The following is a 24,985-nucleotide window of genomic DNA, read 5'->3' on the forward strand; positions in this document are numbered from 1 at the left end:
CGGAAAAAGAACCCTCCGCCGGAGCTGACCTCCTGCCATACACACGAGGTCGAAGGGGAGGAAAGTCCACAGGTGAAAGAGAGAAGGTTCTCTCACAAGGGATGCCGATAACTGGCTCTCCGAAAGTAGAAGTTACAAAATCATCATCTGGGAGTTTAGAGAGGTCATCCAAAGCAGAAAAGGAGTTCCACTGAGTCAGAGTCCTGGGGAGGGTTTACGGAGGATTCCTACCGAAGCAGGGATAGAATGTAAGACCCCCTTCCCTCTATCCAAAGAAGGAGGCACCTGTATTGGATCTTGATCAAAAAGTGCTGTGGACGAGGTGCCAACAACCTGGGCTGCTCAGGAAGGTACAGCCTGATCCAAGGATGGGGTCGAACAAGGCTCCTGAACACTAGTCTCCTCCCGAGGCTCCAAGGGGGTAGCCTCCGAAGCGGTGGATGTGTGATCTGAAGTAGAGGGGCTAACCACGGCCGGAACCCACCGTGGGCCAGAGATGGTGCGAGGTGCAGGAGGGACTCGGGTAGCCCTAGGAGGGGGGGAGCCCGTGTCTGAGGCGGTGCCTATGGAGCGATAGGTCTTGCTCCAGCTCTCTGTCGTACGCTAGTACGAGATGGTTGCTTTCTGGGATGATCTGCAAATCCTGCATTGGTCCTGCCGACCTGCAACCTCAAATCTCTGGCGGAAGAAGTACCCATCGGGTCGCTGTAGCATGATGTGGTCATCTGAAATATTGGGGTCCTGGACAATGACCCTAACCCTAGGTACCCCATCCATCCTGACCGCCTCAGTAGCCGAAGAGGGTTCGCCAGGAAGAGGGGGGATCTCTGCTACCACACGAAACAATGGGAACCCATTCGTCAATCGAGGTGGGAAAGGCCGATTCAAAACCAAAAAAAGAACTCCGTCCGCTTTCCTGAAGCCCAGGAGACCCCTAACAAAAATAGGGGTACTCCAGATGAGGGGAGAGGGTGAAAGGAAGGAGAGAGGGAGAGGAATGAGCAAGGAGAGGAGGAAGGGAGGGTGAGGGGCTGGCAGCAGCGAGGGGGGGCTGAAGCAGCGCAGGGGGGAGCAGCAGGCAAGGGGGAGGGGAGGGAGGAGGCAGCGCGCGGGGGGGAGGCAGCGCGCGGGGGGGAGGAGGTAGTGCGCAAGGGGGAGGCAGCGGGGGGGGGGTGCTGCAGCAGCGCAGGGGGGAGCAGAAGGGGGAGGGGAGGGAGGAGGCAGCGCGCAGGGGGGAGGCAGCGCGCAGGGGGGAGGAGGAAGCGCACAGAGGGGGGAGGCAGTGCGCAGAGAGGAGGAGGCAGCGCGCAGAGGGGAGGCAGCGCGCAAGGGGGAGGAGGCAGCGCGCAGGGGGGGTTGCAGCAGCGGAAGAGAAGGAGGGGAGGGGGGAGGGAGGGAGCAGCAAGGAGGGAAGCAGGAGGGAGCGGGGAGCAGCAGCAGTTCTCAATCTCTATCCGGACACTTTACACGTATGCTCGATGAATGGTGTATTGAATCATTGATGTTCTGCAAACTCCAAGGCAGGGGCAGCAGGCTAGCAATACTAGATTCAGCTCTCTCAAATGTGGGTAATGGAGTTTGGCTCCACGGCAAGCTAATGATTTGGGTCTAGAACTGAATAGATAAAACTGAGTGTAATTAGACTCGAAACTGGCCTGAAATAGTGTGTTAAGTTTTTTGTTAAAGCAAATCTTTCTATAAGAGATTTCCAAATCTAGGACAAACCTATACAGACCAAAGCTAAATTTATCTTTTGAAAAGCTTCATGCACCTTCTAGATGCCTTTGTCAGCTCTTATAGCCCCGAAGCCTGAGCAACTTACTTTCAAGGGGCCTCCATGCAATCATGCATGGCATACATTCTCCCAATTGCATTCTTAAGCTCCTAGCAATCACACTTAACTAGAACCTCCATGATCGCCTTTGCGATCCTACATATGCTTTGGTCCCTCAAGTCAAAATCACAATTTTTAGGCAGGCCCATCGGCAAATCGTAATTGCCAACACATGCTCTACCTACAAATCATATTCATTACAGAGCCCAATTTGCCTATTTAGCAACCTTAATATAAGTGTTATGCTACTAATATCAGACCATTCCCACGATGACAACACTTTTCTTAAAGCAACCCTACTTTCTATCAAAAGCCCTCTCTAAGGGAACTAAACCTCGTCCAAAGCTAGCTCTAGTCTAAACCAACTTATATTACAATCGTATGCTTAGATTAATACGGATATTGGATATATCCGACCTCATCCCTGAGCCTTACTCATTCATAGTTAGACGAATGGTCCTTAGACTTTTGAGGTTTAACCATCTTGGCATAATTTACATCATGTTAAGCTTTGCACAAATCTCTATACTGTTTGAATGAATTGACTTAAGCATTGACAATTGTTAAATGAGTAAAGCTTATCACTTTACTCAAACATAATTGTATATAGTCACAAAAGTGAAACCACGTGGTTTATTTTATCAAGTCCTTGGCATTTAAGAAGTTGAGTTTTGAAAGGACAATTACTTACTTGGTTTGCTTTGGTGGTGTGGGACACCAAGACATACAGTCTCGAAGGATAGATGCTATTTCATAAACATTTCATTTGTGATTGATGCAAGTTAGTCAGGTATGTAATTGTGATATATGATTGTATTAGTGAGATTAAGGGATATGTATCTCTTAATTGTACAATATAATGGACAATTTGTTTATGTGAGTAGAAGTGTAATCTACTCTGCCGTATAGATGCCATATAGTAGCTAGGTACCTTATGTGTACGTAACTTGAATGTCATAGCTACACTCCCTCCTCTTAATGGATTAATGGAACCGACAATTTCAAAAGGTTGGGACACTTGAATACTTTGGAACTAGTTGTGGATTTTAGTCTATGTCCGAATAGGAGTGTAAGTCCAAGGAGACATGTAAGTTGTAGAGGCACTTGAGGGTGGCCTGAATTTGAATGAACATTACTATTTGCACGCATGATGATTGAATTTTTCGTGCGATCTCATGGAGATATTAATGTGTACCGGACTAGCTACATCACAATGATAGAAAGCTTTTGGCTTTGTAATTGTAGCCATGAATTGCATGTCATGAAGCCTTGGACTTCTATGTAGATATTAGAAAAAAATTCCTCAATCTCTTTTGTATGAAACTACTAAATTAGTGTTCTGATCCTGTAATGGTTTCCTGTATGGTCAAGAGCTTTAGTAAGACTGTTGTATTTAAGTTCTTTTAAACTTCGAAGTAAGGAGATTAAGTGAAGTAAAATGGATGTGACAAGTTTGTTTTATCATTTGAGGAATTTAAGGTCTATTTTTCATTTATGGGTTATTGTTTTTCCCCCCCCAAAAAAGACTACTTCATTACGTATGATGAAAGCCGCAAGAGCAAGCTCAACTGCGGGAGTACATCATGTCATGCATGAAAGAAATAACAACTAAAAAAGAGCTAACAAAAATCCAAGGCAGAGGCTGAAAATACCACCTCAACCCTGAAGCAGACTCAGAGAAGAACGGAGATCCTTTGCAAACTCTGAAAAAAATCTCTCTCTTGGCTATAACTGCTCTGGAGGATTCCTACATGCTCGCCCAAATGGCCATCAACGTGTGTATAGTATCAGTCCATAGAGTGACCATAGACTGGGAAGGGTGAATCTGTGAACCCTCCATCGCCTCCATACATCTGGCTCTCCAAATATACCAAGCTGCAATGCTAGCAAGAATCTCCGAAGATGTGTCTACCGAGGCATGAACAGCTTTGAAAGGAGTGAAAGGAACATCTTGGAGAGAGCATGACTCCACAGAGTGTCGTCGTATAATGAAGGATGAGTCCGAGTCATGTCCCTCGAAAAACACCTGAGGGTCAGTAAGAGATAACCATGCCACTGAACCCAGGTCATGAAGAAGGGTGTTTTATGAAATATGCAAAGAATCCTGGCAACACCCTTCCAGAACCTCCTCGCCTGTCTGCACTCCCAAAGGCAATGTTGAACTGACTCAACTGCTGCGTGGCATTGAGGACAAGTAGGGTCAGCCCCGAACCTGGATCTCCAGAGGTTCATTGCAATCCCTCCATGAATAGAAAGCTAAAAGAAGAGAGTGATCTTTCTGTTTCTGAGGGATTTTCAGAGCCTCCTCCAAAAGTTTTTGTGCACCTCTGTAGAAACATGAAAACTATCCGAATGAGGAGCTCTGGAGGGCCTCCAACCTCTATTGGTAAGCTGAAATCTCCTAGCATTTCAGATTGTGTAACGAAAGAAGGGGATGCTCTTCTCTCGGTGCCCTTCATCAATCCATTCCCACTCCTATGGGTCCCACTGCAAGAACCTGATGGGAGAACCACCATATAACCAGAGTCTCCAAGACCCAAGTGCCAAGAGAACAGGGTTAGGATCAAGATACCACTGTGAGTCCGTGCTCCACTCCATGTAACCTGCAATCCTAACAGGTTGGAAGGCAACCTCCTAAAGAATATCATTTGAAGATATGAGAAGTCTGCCTCCCGACTAAACATTAAAGACAAGGGTCTCCTCATGTGCATCCCGCAAGGCAATGACCTGTAAGGGAACACCCATTCCCGTAAAAGCTCCCAATCAAGTGGACTATGTGATCGGCAAGTCATCTATATCTATCCAATGTGCTGGTATGGCTGCATCTATCTGATGCATCCTGATTGCACTCCCTCTGAGGTGGCCAACTGATAAGAGTCTCTGATCCTTTGGAAGCTGTCTAAAAGCCTTCCAGGCACCTACAGTGGAAGTAGGTCCCCTCTCCCATCTAGACCACTACATATAATGTGACACTCCTAGTGATTTTCCATGCTCATCCAAAATGGATTCATTCCACATAACTAGCTGCCTGTCTATTTCTTCGTGAGAAGAGGGTGTAACTCTCCGAAGAGTGGAATAACCATTGTGACGCCTTGGCACCAAATATATCATGGAACTAAAAATGTATTGTGTGTCAAAGTGGCATGGGACACTGCATCTTTCATATATGTGAAGTCTATGGTAGGGATAATGTGTTGTACATGAAGTAGTTTGAGTCAAGAATATTTTGCTAGGGATGATTGACAAATTTTATCTATACTAAAGAGTTTTTTTGCCTTGATTTATGAGGAAATGTTCAAAAAAAGAAAAAAAAATGATGTTACATCCTGAGCTAACCCTAGTCAGCTTGTATCTAACTTGAATGACATGTTTACTTGGTTATCATAGGTATGAGCCAACATAATTAGTTCTTGAGGCTAGGGACCATTGAAACAACTATGTTTGAATTCAAAGTTGAATTGATTCAGCATTTTTCAATCAAGGTTGGCAACAATTGAGGTCGACTAGAGCTAGCGTTGGATGAGGTTTAGATTCCGTGGGAGGGAAATTAGTAAAAAAAACTAAAGCTATTCTAGAGAAAACGTGGCTATTATCGCAATAGTGTAGTAGGAAAGGCATAAGCCTCGTATTTAGCGTGGGATCATAAATATAGCTCGGTGGGTCTTTTAAATATAAGCAGAGGGCTCATAAGGTTTTTTGGGCAGCTTTCTCCTAAGCATAGACCTAATGGGACTTGGTATAGTTTGGCTTTTGACAAGGGGCTTTTGTGGGATGGGAACTGACCTTCACAAGGGGAAATATGGGCAAGATGAAATGGACTTGGGGCTTAGGGGCTGCTTCTTGACAGATTGTATCCTTTGCTGTTGTGTATCATATTTTACCGTTCCTGTCGTGCTTTCTTTCCCATGCCTAGGTTTCACTTGTAGAGACATGCATGATTCCAATGGAAGGCAAAACTTCAGCCATTAACTTATTACATTTGTAAGATAGAACATGTATGAAATCCTTGCAAAGCAATCAAGGCAACCAAATACATAGGTAATTGTTGAATGAATAGACCATTGGAATAGCCTTGTCAAATCTCTAGACAGAAACCACCGTTGTAGGGGTTGTAATGGCAAAATCCCTAGGCTAGATATGGCATGAAGTAAAAAGATGATGGCCTTCTACAGAACAGAAATCAACCCAATGGGAGATGCTAATATCTCAATGGAAAAATTACTCTCCAAGAGGGACTACTAATAGGCAACAAGGAACCAGCCCATATGAGCTTTGACATGCAAATGCAAATGCGAAAGTAAGGGGGTGCACCTGGCGAACATAGAGTTTGCAAGATATGTGCAACTCAATGAGTATGAGATGGTCTTTCTCACCCATGACTATACATCCTCACCTCTTTTGGGCACCCAACAACCATTTTTTTCCCAAAGAAAAGGTCCTTCTATTAATACTTAAGAGAAAACCAACCATACAAATCGGCTATCCATGTGTGGAAGAAGGCCAGCCCATGGGCTATCCATTGGTGCCTTCTGTTCCTTGGTATGTGCCTTGTAGGCCTAGATATGGGCAGTTAGGACAGTTACGGCACTTATGGCATGTGCTACTTAGTACACTAGGTACTACTAGGACACCCTGCCGTAGGGTTTAATTTGTACTTCCCTCTCTAGTGTTTTTTAATTGTGTGTACTTTGTACTTCTCTCGCATTCATTACAGTAGTATGGTTTTGCTTCCATTTCCCGTCAATGGTATTAGAGCAGGTCAAGGCTTCATCCCTCAGCCATTTCCAACCACCCCGAGTCCTCCATACCTCTTTGGTGGCTGTTTGGCGGTTGGTTTCTTGCTGGTCGCCATTTCCTCTCAGGTCGCGACTGCACATGTGAGCATCTAAAGCCATTTCGGAGCTTTCCATCACTGACAACCTCCTCTGTTATTCTCCTCCAGCCTAGGCAACTACTCTAGAGCAGCCCTTTTGTTGTCTTTCAACCAGCTCTTTCTTTTTTGCATTTTTTTGCATTTTGCATTTTGCATTGGTATGGACGCTCGTTTAGTAGCTCCACTACCACAGCTCATTGTATCAGGATTTTCACAGTCTCATAGACCCATCGGTCTTCCGAAGACTTTAATAAACTTTCTTTCTTGCTTTCTTTCTTTCTTGCAATTTGAAGCCCTACTGAGCCGCCGCCTAGCTATCTTTCGAGGTGCCTTCACTTCGGGCTGCTATTGACTCTACATGGGAGACTCTACAACAGGTGCCTCTTCCTCTAGCGCTTGGGCGACTACCTTTTGCTGCTGCTGCATTTATTTCGAAGTCTTTTCCTTCAAGTCAACTTCAGCTCAATCATTTACAAGTCTTCCAACTGTCCTTCACTTCGGGCTGCTGGAATACCGCTTTTGACTGCTGGTCTTCACTCGTGGAAGCTTCTAAACAAGCTTTTGAGTGCTGTACAGCATATTCCTTTGCTGCAGCATCATATTCCAACACTTCTTGGCACCCTCAGCTGCTATTTGCTGTCCATTTTTCACCTCTCCTACAAGGGTGGCTACCTGTCTGCAAGTTGAGAGCATTTTCTTTGCTGTCATCTTGGTCAAGGTCACTTGGTAAGATCCTACTGCATTGACTTCTTTTATTTCCAGCAAAACATTCTTTATTTTGGTTCCTTGGAATTGGAGAAAGGCGCCTTGTTGCCTTTGGAAGTCTTTTTGCAGCAGTTACACTTTGTGATAGCCACATTTTTGCGGTGGAGAAGATTTGAAGCTTGTGCAGTAAATTGCCTTTGGATTTGGGAGATTGCACTCCTTTCATTTGCATTGTTAGTTGGTGCTTTTGCCTTGCATTTTTAAACTATGACTGGCAACAAAGATGATCTATTTGGGATGCTTGGGTCTAAGGACAAACTTGATGGCACAAATTACCCAATATGATGGGGCATGTATTGGTTGCCAAGAATGTTTGGAACATTGTTGCAGGTATTAAGATCAGACCCACTATACCTAATGCCTCTGGTACATCTTGTAATGCCTCTAGTTCATCTAGTGATTGGTGTATTGCTTCTTCCACTACAGCCCCTTCCTCCACTCTAGTTGCTTCTTCCACTCTAGTTGCTTTGCCTCCTACTCAGGAGAGCACATGCCTTGATTGCTGTGTCGATAAAAAGAGTTATCCCTCATATCCGTTCATGCAAGACAACTAAACAAGCATGGGATCAGCTTGCCTCCTTATATCAAGTGCGGAATGAGGCTAGATGGCCTATCTCCGCAAGCAATTGAAGGACTTAAAGCTTGAAGAGGGTGGTAACATGGATGCATATCTTATTAGTGTTAAAGATTTTAAGAGTAGTTGGTAAATATTTATGAGTTAGTCCCAGCTTCTGAGCTTGTGTCCATGACACTTGATGGATTGCTTGACTCATACTAGGGCTTTGCCACTACCTTGCGGTTGGTTGCCATGGGCAATGACAACTACTTCAGTTTTAACCAGTTGGTTGCCCTTTTGTTACAGGAAGAACAAAGCCGTGTGAATAGAAATGCTTCTGTGGATAGTGATCAGGCATTTGCCACTCAGCATAGAAACAATGGCAAGGGGAAAGTTTTAGCTGGTAAGCCCACTCATACACATGCTGGTCATTCCTCTGATGCATCTTCTTCTAGAGAAAAGAAGAAGAAACAAAGATGTGACTATTGCAGGAAACCAGGGCATGATATCACTAAGTGCAAAAAGAGAATTGCATTTGAAAAAGAGTAGTCAGGTCTTGCAGTTTCTGGTGCTCCTAGTTTGCACATGAGATATGAGACAGGTATGAGATAGCCAAGTTTGCACATGATCACTATTGGGCTTTTTTCGTTACTCGTCAGTACAATCCTTCTATTCATGATGCCTGCATGACAGTTTCTGATAGTTATGATGCATGGTTTTTTGAGAGTGGTGCTAGCAAGCACATCACTTCCTGCCAGAAGTTATTTAGCTCACTTACAGATGCACTAAAGGGGGGAACAATTACATGTGCAAGTAATGCATCTTATTCAGTAAAAGGCATTGGGCAAGTTGCCATTAATTCAGTATCTGGTGGTCTAGTCACTCTAGCCAATGTACTATGCAACCGCAAAAACCTTATATCGATTTCACCTATAGCTACTTGTGGATATCAGGTTCTTTTTTGTGGTGTTAGGTGCAGTCTATGATGTTACGCATGTCTTTACCATGGTGTTGAGGCACATTGCTTAGAGGACTTTGCAAAATTGATGCTTATGACAGCTGTTGGGAGGATGTTGGACTTGTTGCTGCATCTGTTGTTGATGATTCTACCTTGGCAGACACATTTATGACATGAGAGGTTTGGACACCTCATTTATGGAGCACTTCTGAAGTTACATAAGTAGGACATGGTTGTTTGCATTTCCCAAGGATGGGAGAGTTGTGCACCCCACAAGTTGTATTTGGTTCAGAGGGATGTTTGTGGTCCCATGAGAGTTGCAGCCACATGTTTTGTGACTTTCATTGATGAGTTCACTAGGTACACGTGGATTTTTGCTCTAAAGTCCAAATCTCAAGTCTTCACATGCTTTAAGCATTTATTGCTTTGATTTAGAATGAAAGTGGGCTGAAAATAGCCAACATAAATACGGACAGGGGGCTGAATACACGTCAAAAGAATTTGCTGATTATTTGGCCTCACGTGGCATACATCATCAGTGCACTGTGCCTTACACTCCTCAACAGAATCCCTTGGCTGAAAGGAAAACAGATCAGTCATGGAGATGGCCAGGTGTATGCTCAAATGAAAGCACTTGCGTAATAAATTGTGGTTTTGATGCAGTCATGTGTGCAAATTATATTTTGAATAGATGCCCAACCAAGGCATTGAAAACCATCACATCCTATAAGGCTTGGACAGGCCATAAGCTCACATGAGGACTTTTGGTTGCTTGGCATATGCACATGTGGCCTCACGGACATGGACAAAGTTGGATGACAAAGCTGTCAAATGTATTTTTATTGTGTACAGCTCAGAATGCAAGGGCTACAAGGTCTACCAACCCGCACGGGCAAATTTTTTGTTAGTAGAGATGTTTTTTATGAGTCATCATCCATGCATTTGTTGGACTGTCAAAAATAGCCCACAGTTCATGCATCAAATATTTTTGACAGCTTGATGCCTTTGTTTCAGCCAGACCCACATGATGATGCTAAATCTGAGGTTTCCCCTACTAGATCTTGGTCCACTGCATTATTATCTGGGCATTCAATTTGCTAGTAGTGAGGGGGGTACTATGTGACACACAGGTGTCAGAATAGTGAGCCCAATCACTATCAGTGAACCCATGCATGATTAGTGAAGAATTGGCCTTGTAAAGAAGGCCCAAATGCTGAGTATCTTTGAGGTACCTAAAGACACGCTACACGGCCTGCGAATGGTGTATAGAGGAGCTGTGCATGTATCTGCTCAACTATGAGACCGCATACTGAAGATCTAGCATAGTATGGCATAAATATATCAAACAACACCAACCACCTGCTGATAGAGAGTGATATCACATGCACCACTATCATCATCAGATGAGAAATGAAAACCATGCTCTAATGCTGTGGATACTGGCTTGTAATCCTCAAATTGAAAACGTTGTAGAAGATGTCCAATTTACTTGGATTGTTACATGAAAATGGCAACTGTTATATGAAAGTTTTCTCGACCTAAGTTTGAAGCTTTCCAGCAAGCTATGCTCTGTACAGTCGTAGGTTGGTATATTCATACAGGTTCGACATGTGCAACCATGACATTAGTTCTTCAGGTATTTTGAGACATGTCCGTGATACTTCAATCCATACCATGGAGGGGGATTTGTAGGCTATCCCATGGGCTATTTATCGGTGCCTTCTGTTCTCTGGTATGCGCCTTATAGGCCTAGATATAGGTAGTTAGGACAGTTAGGGCACTTATGACATGTGCCACTTAGTACACTAGGTACTGTAGTCCTAGGGTTGGTTTATTATGTGTACTTTGTACTTCTCTCTCATTTATTACAATAGTATGGTTTTGAGCATTTTGTTTCAACCTTCTTCATGTCCATTGCTTCCATGTGCCTTCACTTGCTATTGTGCAGCCTACTTTTAGAAATCAAGCTCACTGTCTAGGGAATCTCAGAAACATGGGCCAACAGCTAGGGTGAGGGACCATACAACCAATGGAATGCCTTGATCCACAAATGTGTAGAATACACTTGCAAGCGAAGCCTTGCAAACCTTTTGGCCGTCGTAGTGAAGTCATCTTCCCTCGCTCCCATGTGACACACAAGGTATAGATGATATCGTGCCAAATGGAAACGAGGATTGAGAGATACCTGGGCCATCACCAAACTGGAACCCGTAGGGTGCAGTGAGGAGCGGCTTGACGGGTGCTGATTTTTCTCATATGTCATAGATGCTTCCCTTATTGATTTTCGGTGGCAATTTACCACTTGTTTTCAATGCATTGCATGGTCTATTTATGCCTTGAGTTCTTTGCTCTTGGCCATTTCTTTCATACATAATAGACCTTTCATGAGTAGAGTTCGTCCAAGTCCATTCCTTGTTACATAATTGGTGAATCTTGAGTGAACATTATCAACATCATATTGTCTCTACTATCCACATGCACACACGTACAATTTTGATTGTATTTAGGGAAAAAGAAAAATTCCCTTGAGTTTTACAAGTGTCATACATCCTGTTTTGTTTGTGATGGTATTCACGGATCAACATAGTGATAATTAAAGATGATCCTTGATGGGGATTTTGAGCATTTTTTAGGAAAATTTTAATGGGGATGACCCCTTGGGATCTCATTGGTTCATTGGAAATCAATTGTTTTAATGGGAAGATGCCCTTTTTCTGTTTTGGTATCTTTGTCTTTATGCAACCAAGTCCTCAATTGCTTGGAGCACGTTATTTTCTAGGCCGTCCAGCCTTTAGGGCCTTTGTTCTCAACCAAGCCCTCACTTGCTTGGGCTCAAACGGTCTTCTCTTCAAGAAATTTGTTCCTTGGGTTCAGCCACGCGCGTCTTGATGAATCATTTTTTATTTCGAGTTCCCTTTTATTTGCAACATCTTGTTGTAACATGTACATTCAAATATTTGTAGAAAGGGTTCTCTTATCACATAGAAGAACAAAAAATATCATTCTTTAAAGAATGATATAATGAATGAAATCCAGGCAAGGTGGTGATATTGGAATGGTCAGCCTGAAAGTTGACTTGGGAGCTACTTTTAGAGAGAGGTAGTTTGAGAGAATACAGATGGCTCTAAAAAATAATTGCTTGCTAATAGTGGCTCTTTGGATCTTGCAGCTACTTGCTCAAAGGCTCTCTGGCAAAGCAGAAAAGACTGGTCCTTTGCAAATTGGTATTTTTACTGGAGGTATCATGGCCAAACATCCTAGTTGGTTTTTGGGAGTTTTTTATGCAGACCTTGAAAAGGTTCATCTAACTACTCGTTTTGCTCAGATGTTCAAAGATTCCTGCTCTTTTTCTATTTGTCTTATCATCAAAAGCAAATTTATTAGTCTGAAGGTAATGCTTTTTGTTGTTTCAGCTTCGGAGAAAGGATCAATGTTGTTAGGAATTGAAGGCACTGGGATGTCTGGGTCTTCAAAAAATGTAATACGGCCTGATGTATCCAAGATGGTTGTGTATGATCCAAGGCAAGGATTAGGTAAGTACGCCTTATTTATAAGATCCATTGAGTCAAAAGCCTATAACATACAAATTAAGTAGTTTTGGTGTGGTTTGAACATATGTAAATGACCATCTTTTGGTAATCTTCAGAAATTATTATGGTGTTGGGGCTATTCTGGCTCAAAAGTCGTGTAAAAAGAGTGTTTTGATCATCCCTTTTTTTTCCTTTTTGGGAGAATGAGGTTTGGCTGTTGTATCTGCATGGGATTGCTATCATTAATATGAAGAAATCTCTTCAGTCATTATGACAGTTTGGTTTTGTCAGGCCAAAGTTTAGGTCAGGGTACCCTTTCAGCTATGGCAAGTGCCATGGGAGCACACACTAATAATGCATATGGACAACCAATACTAGGGCTGCATCCTGGCGGAGCATCTAGTTTGCCACAACAAATGAAGGGCTCGGTTATGCTTGGTATTCGATCTGAACCCTTCTATGTTTTCTCCTTAATTTATGCGGTTCGCTCTGCAACTAATAAAGGGCTCAGTTGATTTTGATCAAGCTTGAGGGCATTGGGAGTTTTTGTGTGGATGACTTGTAAACTTCATCACGTAATAGCTGATCATATAAGCTCCTACTAATTTAATTTTGGTTAGCATTGTAATTTGTTTTCTTGTCCTTTGACCCCTGCCAATGTTGTTGAGTCACACCCTTGACAACATTTGGTGCTAGATCCTAGCTTATTGAGAGACACTCTTCCACTTTTTTATACAAAGAGATTAAAAAGACAACTGGTGCTAGATCGCAGCTCATGTAGAGGCTAGGATTGCCATAATTTGGGAAATTGAATGATATCTCCATAATTTGGAGTCTAAAATGGTAGAAGCAAAACAAAATAGCCTTTGGCAACTATCTTGAGATGTCCACATAAAGCCAAAAACACCAGGTATTAGCGAATGAATAACACATGAATACAATTAATTACCCATTAGAACTAGATAAATATAAGCCTAGTCTTTCTAGGCACACTTTCTTGACTGCAACTCCAAATTCACTTAATTTGAATTCTATTAAGAACTCAATGTGCTCTATCTAATGTGCATGTGAGTGATCAAGGTACTATCCAATAGACTCAAAGATTATTGGTTTTGGACATCCCATCCACGTCACAGGTAAGGACTAGGTGACCTTGTTCTGTCTTCATTAAGCCAAGCATCATTGTTGAATACTCCAAGGCTCACTCCCAAAGACTGTCTGGCAATGCTATGTAGACCCTAAAGGGTACTATAGATCGTGTGGGTTTTAGCAGACCCTTGTGGATGTGCAAAGCATTGTTGGTGTTGTATTGCATGTTGAATATTTAACATCAAGTGCGGGGCGATCTGGTAATTGGTAGTCAATTGAGTGGTAACTAGTGATGTTAAGGCACCCGTGCAATAGCTTTCAGCATCTTGTGACAGAGTCCATAGTATCCAGTAGCGTACCCATGTAATGAAAAGATCATACTCCTGGCGGATAGGGTGAATCTCAAACAATGAGAAAAGCTTGCCAAAGCAAGCACTAGAGAAGCGTGCCTAGAGTCGTTGCAGAAAAAACAAGAAGTCATGAGTCTTAGGGCAATGCCAAAAACTGAGGCATTGACTCCCTCAAACGCATCAGTGACAAATATCTGGAGCAATCTGTCTACATGCCGAAATCTATCCAAAAGGTAGAACCCCAAGCAACACTTGCCAGAAGAAAAGCTGTTGACGAAGAGGGAGTTTGCAATCCCAAATTTATCCTCCACCACCGGGAAGGACGAGTCACAGACCAAATGCGATTTGCATGAGCGAAAACCCAAGGAGGAGGTAGCAAAACCTTGTACATGACATCTGCTAACAGCAACGATTGACAAGTAGGATCATCTGATTGAAAGACCAAGTGTTTGGGGTGGTGTATAATCTCAAGACATGGTACTAGCTGAAAATTGTGAAGCATCTGTGACAATATGTGCTAGAGCGGTCTATAATGCTGTCTCAACCCAAACTTGCTAAGTGTAGCACGGAAAGATAACACCATGCCATTAGCATCTAACACATCATCCACAAGGCGTATGCCTTTCGACCAAATAAAATAAGAGCAACGCGGCCTTGTAAGGCCAAAGGAAGCGCAAAGACCTTGGACCAATGAAGACATTCTACTCGCAAAGAATTTCCATGAAGAGCATCCATGCCATTCCATTTAAGACGAGAAAGTATGTGCTTCCAGTCTTAAAGCATGCGAGAGAAAAAGGACAGCCCTTGACCCTGCTATGAATATAACCAAGGAGTGTTATGCGGTAACCAAGGAGTGTTACGCCTTCAATGCCTAGAGTGTTATGCAGCTATGTGGATAGAGTGGGTAAGGAGTTAGGCTTGGTCATCTTTCGTCGGCTGGTTGTCGATGCTTGGCAAAAGCATGTAGATTGCTACCATATATGGCATTCAATGTGTGGTCAAATTGATAGTGGTAGTATGTGGAGGCAACTGTAGAATGGTTTGTGAGGGTTTTTGGGGAAGGATCAATCTGAGTGATTTAGTGTTGGCATAAGAGTGGGTATTGAGTGATTAAGTGTTGGCATAAGAGTGTGGACTCTGAGGTGGGTAATGTGTGAAGAAGCAGGAGATCCCTTCGCACAATGCACCACAATGTCGTCAGTACCATGTAGCTAGCATATGTAGCTAGCATGCATATTCCTTAGATATAGGCCATTTTTGCAATCTATTGTACATGACCATCTTGTTGTGCTGTTTGCTTTGAGAACCTTTGTATGTCATGGTACGATGCCATAAATGGTGATGCTCAGCTCTAGCATAATTGGAGGTATCTGAGGGATGGCTCGATTTTTATGACTTTGCTACAAATAATCATACCACAAAATTAACCAAGAGCTTAACATAACTTTTTTCTTATGAAATTGGGGAGGTTTCATTGGCTCTTTTGAGATGGATTTAGTTACATGTTTGGCATCATTAGATACAGGATTAGTGATGCCTTGCTCTATTTGTATTGAAGATGAGGTTGACATAAATACAAGTTCCTTCAGAACTGGAGAGATACCTTCATCAAGATCAGTTATTGAGAGCTTAACGGGCACATGCTCAAGATACCTTCATCAAGATCAGTTATTGAGAGCTTAACGGGCACCTGCTCAAGATCCCCGGCACAAACTCGTCTCCTCTAGGGCTTGTTTGATGTGGTGCAATTTCATATGAGAAACTCTCAAACACAACCTACACAAGCAGAGCATGTATCGCTCACCCATCAGAGGTGAATGAAATCTTCCCCTTTCTTATTGAATCTTAACATCTAAGTGTTTTACTAGATGCATTTAGGAGATTCGCCACAGCTACTGCAAGCCTTTGTACGGGGGGAAAACCTGGACTAAAATACATTCAATATGGCAGGTTGTTTGACTGTCAGTAACATAATGTGCGAGTGGTGAGAACGGCAAGCAATAGGAGAAAGGAGATGGCAAACTTAATATCTACCAGCTATAAGCTTACTTACATCTCAAGCACAGGCCATCAGCTCTTTCTTCTATGTGAGGGGTTGTTTTTGGAGGAGCACAGATGCTGAAGGAGAGACCCTAAGCTTAGCCTAGATGGACAAATTGTGTACCAGTCACCTGCCATAGAGGTCGATGAGGTCTCCCCCTTCCTCATTTATTATCGCTGTGATAGGAGAGTCATGTCAGCTACTGCAAGAAAATGTGGGGGAAATATAGAACAAAATTCGCTCAATGTGGCAGGTTGTATGATTTGGCATTAAAATAACGTGTGGAGAGGGATAACATGTAATAGGAGAAAGCAGATTGCAATTTGTTTACATCTACCAGCTATTAGCTTGTCCACAAACTTCATCACCACACCAATTATGCTATTGTTCTTTTAGGTGAGAGATCACCTGATACATCACAAAGAAGACAAGCCCCTTACCTTTATCCCACTCCCTCTTCCCCTTTTGTGCAAGCCCGTGCAGATTTTTCTCTATATGTGCAGTCTTTGGACATTGTTTTTTCCAAATTCGTATCAGGTCAATTCAATTGGCTCAGTAAAAGATTTGATTTTTTCACCAATGAGAAGGATTTGACCCCTTAATACCCTGCTAAAGGCTAAAAAAGGGCTATCTTCACAATATTTGTCAGTGTTTTTACTAGCTTATTTATATGAGCCATTGTTGCTTATCAGTATTTATAGATAGAAATAATAGTCATTTTGTGTCTAAATTTTTAGGGGGTGAGCTATGTTAAGTTGTGGTGCTTTGAAGAGGGTGCAGAAGAAACAGGTGGGAACAAAGATCCTAGTAAATTGATGAGATCAAGATGAAAGCAACAGCTCAATATCTGATTGTATCTTTATGCAGGTGTGCCAGGACTTACAATATCTGCTCGGTCACGAACTTCTGGCTCCCAAGCACCTGGTTTGGCACAACCCACAGTTGATGGTGTAACATCAACATCTGTTGAAGACGCCATCAGAGTTCTGCCACCTCCTTTAGGCTTGTTTTTAAGCCAGCTTCCACTCATTGATGGTAAGAACATATTTTTTCCTAATAATACCTGATGGTTGTCGTGAATTTATTCTCTCCTTTTGTTGTTCTAAAACCTGTTTTTTGAGCTACCACGAATTAATCCTTTTGTAATGTGATATCTCAATGTTGTCATTATGCTGTTACTTGACCAGGTCCCGTTCCAAATGTTGAGAGGGTGATGTCCGATTTACTCCAAGCAAAGATACCTTTTAGCTTCTCTGAAAGCTCTGGCACAGAATCTGAACATATGCTTGCAGTCAAGGGAGGTGGGCATGCATTAGGGGATATGCTTGCTGCTACTAGAGGCCAGTCTGGTATGAATGGCTCCACCAAGCTTGGAGGACGTAATACTAGCAGTACCAATGCAAGACCTTTAAAGTCTGAGGGCCAAAAGAGAAAGGAACTTGATAGTAAGTGAATGGGATCTCTCTCTCTCTCTCTCTCTCTCTCTCTCTCTCTCTCTCTTCCTCTCAGCCTCCCGAGTGTCCCCCCTGCTCCTCAATTCCTCCCCTTGCCCCTCATCCAACTGTCACGTGGCGCTTCCTGAGTGACCGTGATCACTAGTCCCACTGGGGGCGGTCTGCTGCCCTTGTGTGGCTGCTGTCGCCTAAGCCCCTTGTGGGGGGCTGTAGCTACTGCTACGGGCAGCCATCGCTGCGCCATAGCTACCTCGACTCCCCCTTGGGCCTTGCTAGCTGCGCGGGCTAGCCTGTGTGCTACCTGGGCCTACCCCAGGCCTTAGGAGCTGCTACAGCCTTGACACCACCTGCAACTACACCGAACCTGCGTAAAGATCACCCAACAAGTCAGCTCGCGAACCTGGACCTGTCGAGCTGCTGCAGGAGGCCCCTATTCCCCTATGTGACCTCCAAGGCCCCCAGCCCCATACCCGATCTCCAATCTGATCCGCTCATGTAAGGGGTCTGATGATGGATTGGAGCCTCCTTCAGTCCCTCGATCCAGATCACCCAACAAGTCAGCTCGTGAACCTGGACCTCTCGAGCTGCTGCAAGAGGCCCCTGGTCCCCTATGTGACCTCCAAGGCCCCCAGCCCCATACCCGATCTCCAATCTGATCCGCTCATGTAAGGGGTCTGATGATGGATTGGAGCCTCCTTCAGTCCCTCGATCCATCACAAGTGAAGGGTTGTGTACCCTTCCCTCCCTCGTAGAATTTTCTGCAAAGGCAAGAACAAGAGAGAATGAGAGAACTCAGGAAAGAAAATTGTGAAATGAGAAAAAGCTGAGGAGAGAAAAATCCAAGAAGGATGGGAAGGATGAGAAGCAGTTCAAGATTGACGACATTAACAGACGCAGCAACTGCAGTGGTTTGCAATTTGATAGTTCTGCCACACAGAAGGCAACCAATGCAATCTTGGCCCAATCAGTTTCAGCCTTGACATCATCCCATCATCACTGGCGGCTACTAGACCGACCTTGGAGGGGACAGCATGACCACCTTCGGAGATGCTAACACCAGCAATCTCGACCTCGACCTCGACCTCGACCACGACCACGACCTCATCTCTTGCTACTGCAGACTTGGCACCAGGCTCACCACCGACGTTACCACTGTCAGAGATGACCTATGCAAGCCTATGGTGTACCTCGTCCTTCCTCTCACCTCTTCCCCTCAGTCAGCCACCATTACAGCCCACAGCTAGAATTAGCTCACCGCTACTCCAGACAGCCCCTCACCACGCCCACCCTCCTCAGCTCACTCAGCCACCCCCTACCATCCAGTCCCACTCCTCCAGCCCATTCCAGTTCCAGATTCCGAGGACCTGACTTTCCTCGAGCTGACCCACTTGATGCTTGCGAGTCCCTCCTGATCAAGGTACACATCATACATGCACGGGACATGGAGCTGACCCGCTTTGCATAGGAGCAGGTCCGCTTCACTCAAGAGTGGGCTCCTTATCATATAGGAGCAGGCTAGCCTCATACAGGGGCATAGACAGGGTATCTTACAGCTTCTAAAGGAGTTGACCGCCTTAGGGACAGCTTCAAGTGGCACACCAGCAGTAGAGGGCCAGCTGGACAGCCACCATGCAGTCGGCTATTGCGGAGGCATCGAGATGGGTGGACGTGGCAGGAATCTGAAAAGGCAACCGTTTCAGCCACTCTCTTGGAGCAACACGAAAGGGCCAATAAGGCTCTCAATATTAGAGTTCATGGGATTTCTCGTACAATTTCCACACCGATGGACGATGCGACCCTTCATGGCCACCACCCTAGGTGTCTTACAGCATTTCGTTGAGGGGGCTTGGCACGCGGGGAGAGACCCCAACTGAGTGCAACCCCTTGTCATACACTTCTACAGCACTCCGGCGCATTATATCATAGACCATTACTGTGCGACCATCCCTCGATATCCATGGATGAGGACTTGACACCCCTATAGATAGAGGAGAGATGCATTCTGATATAGTAGTGGGACACATAGGGGGCCGGAGTCTAAGAGACTCAGGACTCTATCATGTACCATCTAGAACTGCAACGGTACCTTACGATTAAAGCTAGGGAACCTCTCGGAGTCCTGCATAGGACGCGACATCGTCTTCTATAGAGCGCCCCACTACTAGGGGTTAGCAGATAAACATGGGAGACATGATACAAAGACGAGACGAGGGATGTAGGCGGAGTACAAGGGCCGGGGGGTGTGGGGGGGTTATACTCTACAGATCATTCCTCATTAGGGCGATCTCAATAGAGAGGAGGGACACGCATTGTAGATTCCCCTAGATTCAAATCCAACACATAGCTAGTCAAGACCTTTTCATCGCAATATGCTACTTTTTACTTGAGACATCCCATTTTGCTAGAGATCACCATACGTAGCCCTCCCATCCGGACATTATGGACTTCTTGAGCTACAGATAAGTCCTCCTCATTGGGGACTTCAATGCGAAGACAAGTATCGCTTCTAGACTTCCCCCATGACGATGTTGTCTTGCTACCAGACATTGATCTTGACGATGCAGGTATGACATGGACATGCAGGCCCTAGTCATATCATATGGAAATGCACTTTTGGATATGGGTAGGATGCACGATCTTATCATTTACAATGGTCTCAGCCTATGGCCCTCTTTAGGTGGTTTCACCTATTTCCCACATGGGGGAGGCTGCAGTGTAGTTGATTACATCATGGGATATCCTGCCTTCACATCATGTATCACTAACTTCTTTGTTTCACCACCTCCTCTAGGGGCAAATCACACCTAACTCATCTTTAACATCTCCGTCCCTCGTTTCACGATACCGCCCATACCACAGATCACTCACATCACTTACGACGATATACACTTTGACCATAATCTCTCACCCAAATATTCCAAGGACTTTTTGCAAAAAGCTTGCTTAGCAACAACTCCAAGGACTTTTGGCAAAAGTTCCTTGAGCAGCGACCCCTATCACCCCCCACAGACACCAAGCACCCAGATGTGGCACCTATGCATGCACATTGTATGACATCCCCCACCAACCAAACCCTGGACCTCTCGCACTCACCTCGTACTACCCCTGCACTCTTTTCACCTGAAGCTCCATAATGGCCGAGCGAAAGATCATGAGGGACTATGCACTAAGTTTATTGCATATGCGATATACTCTCTAGCCCAATCTTAGGAAAGGTCTTCAATGAAGCAGTTGTCCTAGCTTCCGAGACACTTGGACCTTGGACACCATCACACCCATTCATAAGGCGGGGGACCCCATGAGCCTGCGAGACTATAGGACCATCATGATTGGACATGTCATGTCTAAGATATGTGCACTAGTACTTGACACAAAGGTAAGCCAACTTGCAGAGATGGGACTTAGGGCAGAGGGGCAAGCTAGATTCTGATGTGATCACGGGACCATGGATCACAAAGTCACACTCAGGAGTGTCGTAGAGGAGGCCAGGGCATGGAGGTAGAGGGTCTATTGTTGCTTTGTGAAAATTTTGCAAAGCCTTTGATACAGCACCGAGAGCTCGCCTTATCAGACGACTACATGAATTGGGGTATGACCAGGAGATCATATGGTCTGTTATGGCACTTTATGAGAGGGTCTTAGGCAAAGTGCGGATACCAGAGGGATGGAGGAGGTTATGAGCACTATTGGGGTCAAACAAGGTTGCACGTTATCACCAACCTTGTTTGGCCTCTACATAGACGAGCTCAAGACTTCTCGTACGCGAAGCGTGAGTGCACAATGCACACGTCCAGTTCTTGGAGCCATGCTTCTCCAAGTGGTGAGTGCACCTGGGAGCGCACGACCTTATACTCGCCTGCTGATGGCATCGGGGTGCGCTTTCTTGATTTCGAGGGAGGCATCCCTACTGCTATCGCACCCTCTTGAGTGGCCTACCTGGTGGATATGTCTTCTTCCCCTTGCAGATCTTCCAAGGGGATCTCGGAAGGCATGCAGATCATGGCAGACGGAGTGCTTTGGGAGTTTGAAGGGCCAGTGGCCTGTGGGATAGGGCAAGGGTGGAGTCCCGAGTCTGATTCAAACTCGAATTACTTGTGTTCGGGATCCATCGAAAAGAGGGATGGCAGGACACTAGGGTGGCCTAGATGGGTTCCTTGCTTCAGATCTTGTTATATACAGATGACGTGGTCCCGAGAAACTTCTTCTGCAGATGGCCTCCAGAGACACCTGGATGTGCTACTAGGGTTGTGTGAGTCACGCGATTTGAGGGTCAACCTTGGTAAGACCAAGGTTATGATCTTCAATACATCGCGAGCAGCCATGCATAGAGAGTGGTTCACATTTGATGGATCACCGGTTGATACAAAAGAGTTGGGGTATGACCAGAAAGTCACCTAGGCAATCATGCACTTTATCAGACTCTCAGGTCAAGTTCGCCAGGTGTAGGGTGGACAGAGGAGATCATGAGCACCATTGGGGTCAAACAAGGTTGTCCGTTATCACCAACCTTGTTATTTGAGACCTTTATTGGTACTTTAGGAGGGGTTGGTTGCTCCCTGGCAGGATCCTTGCTCCAGATGTCCGTGTGCGCAGATGATGTCGTCTTACTTTCTTCCTCAGCAGAAGGTCTCTAGTGACACTTGGATGCACTTCATACCTTTTGTGAGACACATGATCTAAAGGTCTACCTTGGTAAAACCAAGGTCATGATCTTCAACACATCTGGAGCAGCCATGCACAGAGAGCATTTCACATTAGTAGGGCTACCGGTTGAGGTGGTTGCATCCTACACATACTTGGGGTTCCATTTCTCTTCACTTTCCAGGACTCACAGACGAAAACCTTCTTTTTTGACTCTTTGGTTCGTCCAATAGGTATGTATGGCAGCCCTTGTCGGGGGCTAGACCTATTAGAGACAAAGTGGGTTTGAGTTGAGAGGCTTCAGGTTCTCATGCTTCACGGATGATTCACAGTAAGCCCTCTGTCTTACATCAGATAATCCTGGCTGAGTTCGGAGCATCCCCACTACAGCTCAATGCGGCCTTTTAGGTTATCATGTATCTATATTGCATTAGATAGTATGGCTCTTGCACCACAAGGCAACGTTGGCTTCCTTGGTTGGCCTTGTCCTCCTTCATGGCACTAGCGGCAGAGGGTGACCCAAGGTGCTGGTATGCACTCACATGCAAATGGGTTGAGAGCCTGGGACTCAACATAGACGGGTTACCTCCCTTTCTATATAGCGTCAAGGCCTCCTCCATCCCACTTACATATCACAAGGTGAAACAGGTCATCCAAGAAGATCTCTTACAGCTATACACATTTAGGACTTTGCTAGCACCACGGGAGCTCCGTGCTGTCAAGCGCAGCTTCTACAGAGACCACCTCCTGCGGATTGCAGCATAGGGCTTTATCAATTTGCTAGGATATACATGGATCTAACTCCCCCACTCCTTGAGGATATCAATTGGACAGTCTGGCGATTCATCACACTCCCTCCGTATTGAGAGTGGTCAAGCGGAGGAGATACTAAGAGAGGGTTGCAAACTGCACTCTATGCAATCGCTAGAAGATCAAATCAAAGGAGCACTTCGCTCTCAGAAGCCTTGTGTACTCTGAGATCAAAAGTCGTTATCACTGTCTCTTCAGGATGGATTCGGACCCTATACAATCTCCTCTCAGGGAACTTTTCAGATGGATAATTATTCTGTGAAGGGTTACAATGTGTTTAACTCTTGGCATAGGCAAACCCAAGAAATTTGATGATGGAGGGAACTCATCATATGAGAAAAACAAGAAGCAAAGGAAGTAGAAAAAGAAGTGCTTCTATTGTGATACGCGAGGTCATTTTGCAAAGGATTGCAGAAAGAAGAAGGCAGATCAGAGGAACGTGGAGTCCAGCTCAGACTCGGGGGAGATAGACACGGCTAATGTGGTGGTCAGTGGAGAGCTTTTCTTGGTGACATCTTCAGGTGTTGTTGAGGTAAGGTATCCAGACCCCAGTGTCACAGTTAGAATGTTTGACATTGAGATGTGGTTAGACAAGCAGTCAGAAACCTTTGTGAAAGTGAAGGACAGCATTGAGTGCTTGGAGCCATCTAGGTGCTTGGCTGGCCTCTACTATGTGTCTCTCCCTCTATCTCTAGGGGCTTCACAATAGATTGTTGTAATGGTTTGTACTCATAATTCAGGTGGAAATTTTCCTTTTTCATACTCCAATCTACTATGGACTTCAAGGGTAATACAATAATTCATAATCTTTGTGCCCAAAGATCAATTATGTCTGGATTTATTTCCTTTCAAGGGATATATTACTTTAGTAAATGATCGCATGCCTTAAATTATGGAAATGATTGGATGACCTGAGACACAAGCACTAATTCTCTCTTTGCTCCTGTACCATTGGTTCTGACAATGAAAAGGTGAACAGTATTGCAGGATTAGACCAAAGGGTAGCCCCTTCACATATAAAGGCATGTGAATACAGACTAGTTAGTCGGACTAGAGAATCAAAAGGAGAAACTTCATGTTCACGTGCTCAAGGTCTACCTAGAAGCACTGTCTTTCTGGTTTGATAATGATGCATATTGTCTAGTCAAGTGTGCCTATGCTATTAGTTTCATGGGATCTGTGAAAATGCATGCCAAGTACTCATAAGATTGAACTGTTCCAACAGGTTTCCTTGCAAGAGTGAGCATGCTGAAGCGGAGCTCATCGGTATTCAAGATCATTACCTTGGTTTTACCCAGGTTGACCTTCATGTGTAGACTCTGACAAAAAGTCTGCAGAGCTGTCAAATGCATGTGTAGTCCCTCTGCTGTATTCTAGATCAAGACTACATCATCAGCATAGACAAAAATATATAAGGGTGTGTGCTATGGTGAAATCCATGGCCACCTAGTTTGTTGACAATGGAAGTGAGCTCGTTAAGTAGAGACTGACTCCCATACAAAGCCATGACTGCCTACATTGTGTGCCATACCTAGGGATCGGAGTTGCAAGCCTATGGAAGCAACAGCCTTCCCAAAATCCGCAGAGCAGCAGTATAGTCTCGTTTTCAATATTAGGCTTCCTCTACGCGGGCTCTAAGAGTGAAGATGTGTTCCACTGTTGATTGATCTCGTCTGAAACTTGCCTAGCCAGTCACTCGCTGCTTGCGCTCTTAGTGCACTCATTGATATGTGTCTCAATAGCCGACCCATATATCTCAGCCATGAAGTAGCGCACCATGATTGTTAGTAGTTGTCTGCATCCATGGGATCCCTTGCCTTGTGAATGGGTATGTTAGTGTTCATGATCTCGGAGGTGGGAAAGCCTTTGTAGAAGGCTTCATTGATGAAGAGCTTGGCCGGGGGATCGGGGCAAGACTCTTCCCTTGTGAGTCACGAGTTATGTTTGAAGGCCTCTTGATCCTTCGTCTTGCTCTTTTGCAACTTTCTGATGGTTTCTTTCAAGGGGTTATGGTGAAGATTGCAGAAGTGGTGGAATAAGGAATTTCCTTTGTATCAGGCATGGATTGATCAAGGATGTCATAA

At 44.7% G+C, this 24,985-nt stretch overlaps 1 protein-coding gene across 2 annotated transcripts in view; it reads left to right on the top strand.

Annotated features, from left to right (window-relative positions):
- Window positions 1-24,985, top strand: part of CSTF77 (Tetratricopeptide repeat (TPR)-like superfamily protein) — a 149,980-nt gene that overhangs the window by 116,015 nt on the left and 8,980 nt on the right. The window contains exons 19-23 of one of the 2 annotated variants that reach the window (XM_087401663.1): window positions 12,156-12,225; window positions 12,400-12,519; window positions 12,808-12,954; window positions 16,864-17,031; window positions 17,184-17,441. In XM_087401663.1, the coding sequence (XP_087257789.1) occupies window positions 12,156-12,225; window positions 12,400-12,519; window positions 12,808-12,954; window positions 16,864-17,031; window positions 17,184-17,441 (763 nt within the window). The remainder of the gene's footprint in view (window positions 1-12,155; window positions 12,226-12,399; window positions 12,520-12,807; window positions 12,955-16,863; window positions 17,032-17,183; window positions 17,442-24,985) is intronic. The other variant, XM_087401664.1, reaches the window with a different exon arrangement.

The sequence above is a fragment of the Dipteris shenzhenensis genome, chromosome 30 (assembly GCF_047967505.1).
Source record: "Dipteris shenzhenensis isolate YYH24624 ecotype China chromosome 30, Dip_SZ_1.0, whole genome shotgun sequence".
In the NCBI taxonomy this organism is placed as follows: domain Eukaryota; kingdom Viridiplantae; phylum Streptophyta; class Polypodiopsida; order Gleicheniales; family Dipteridaceae; genus Dipteris; species Dipteris shenzhenensis.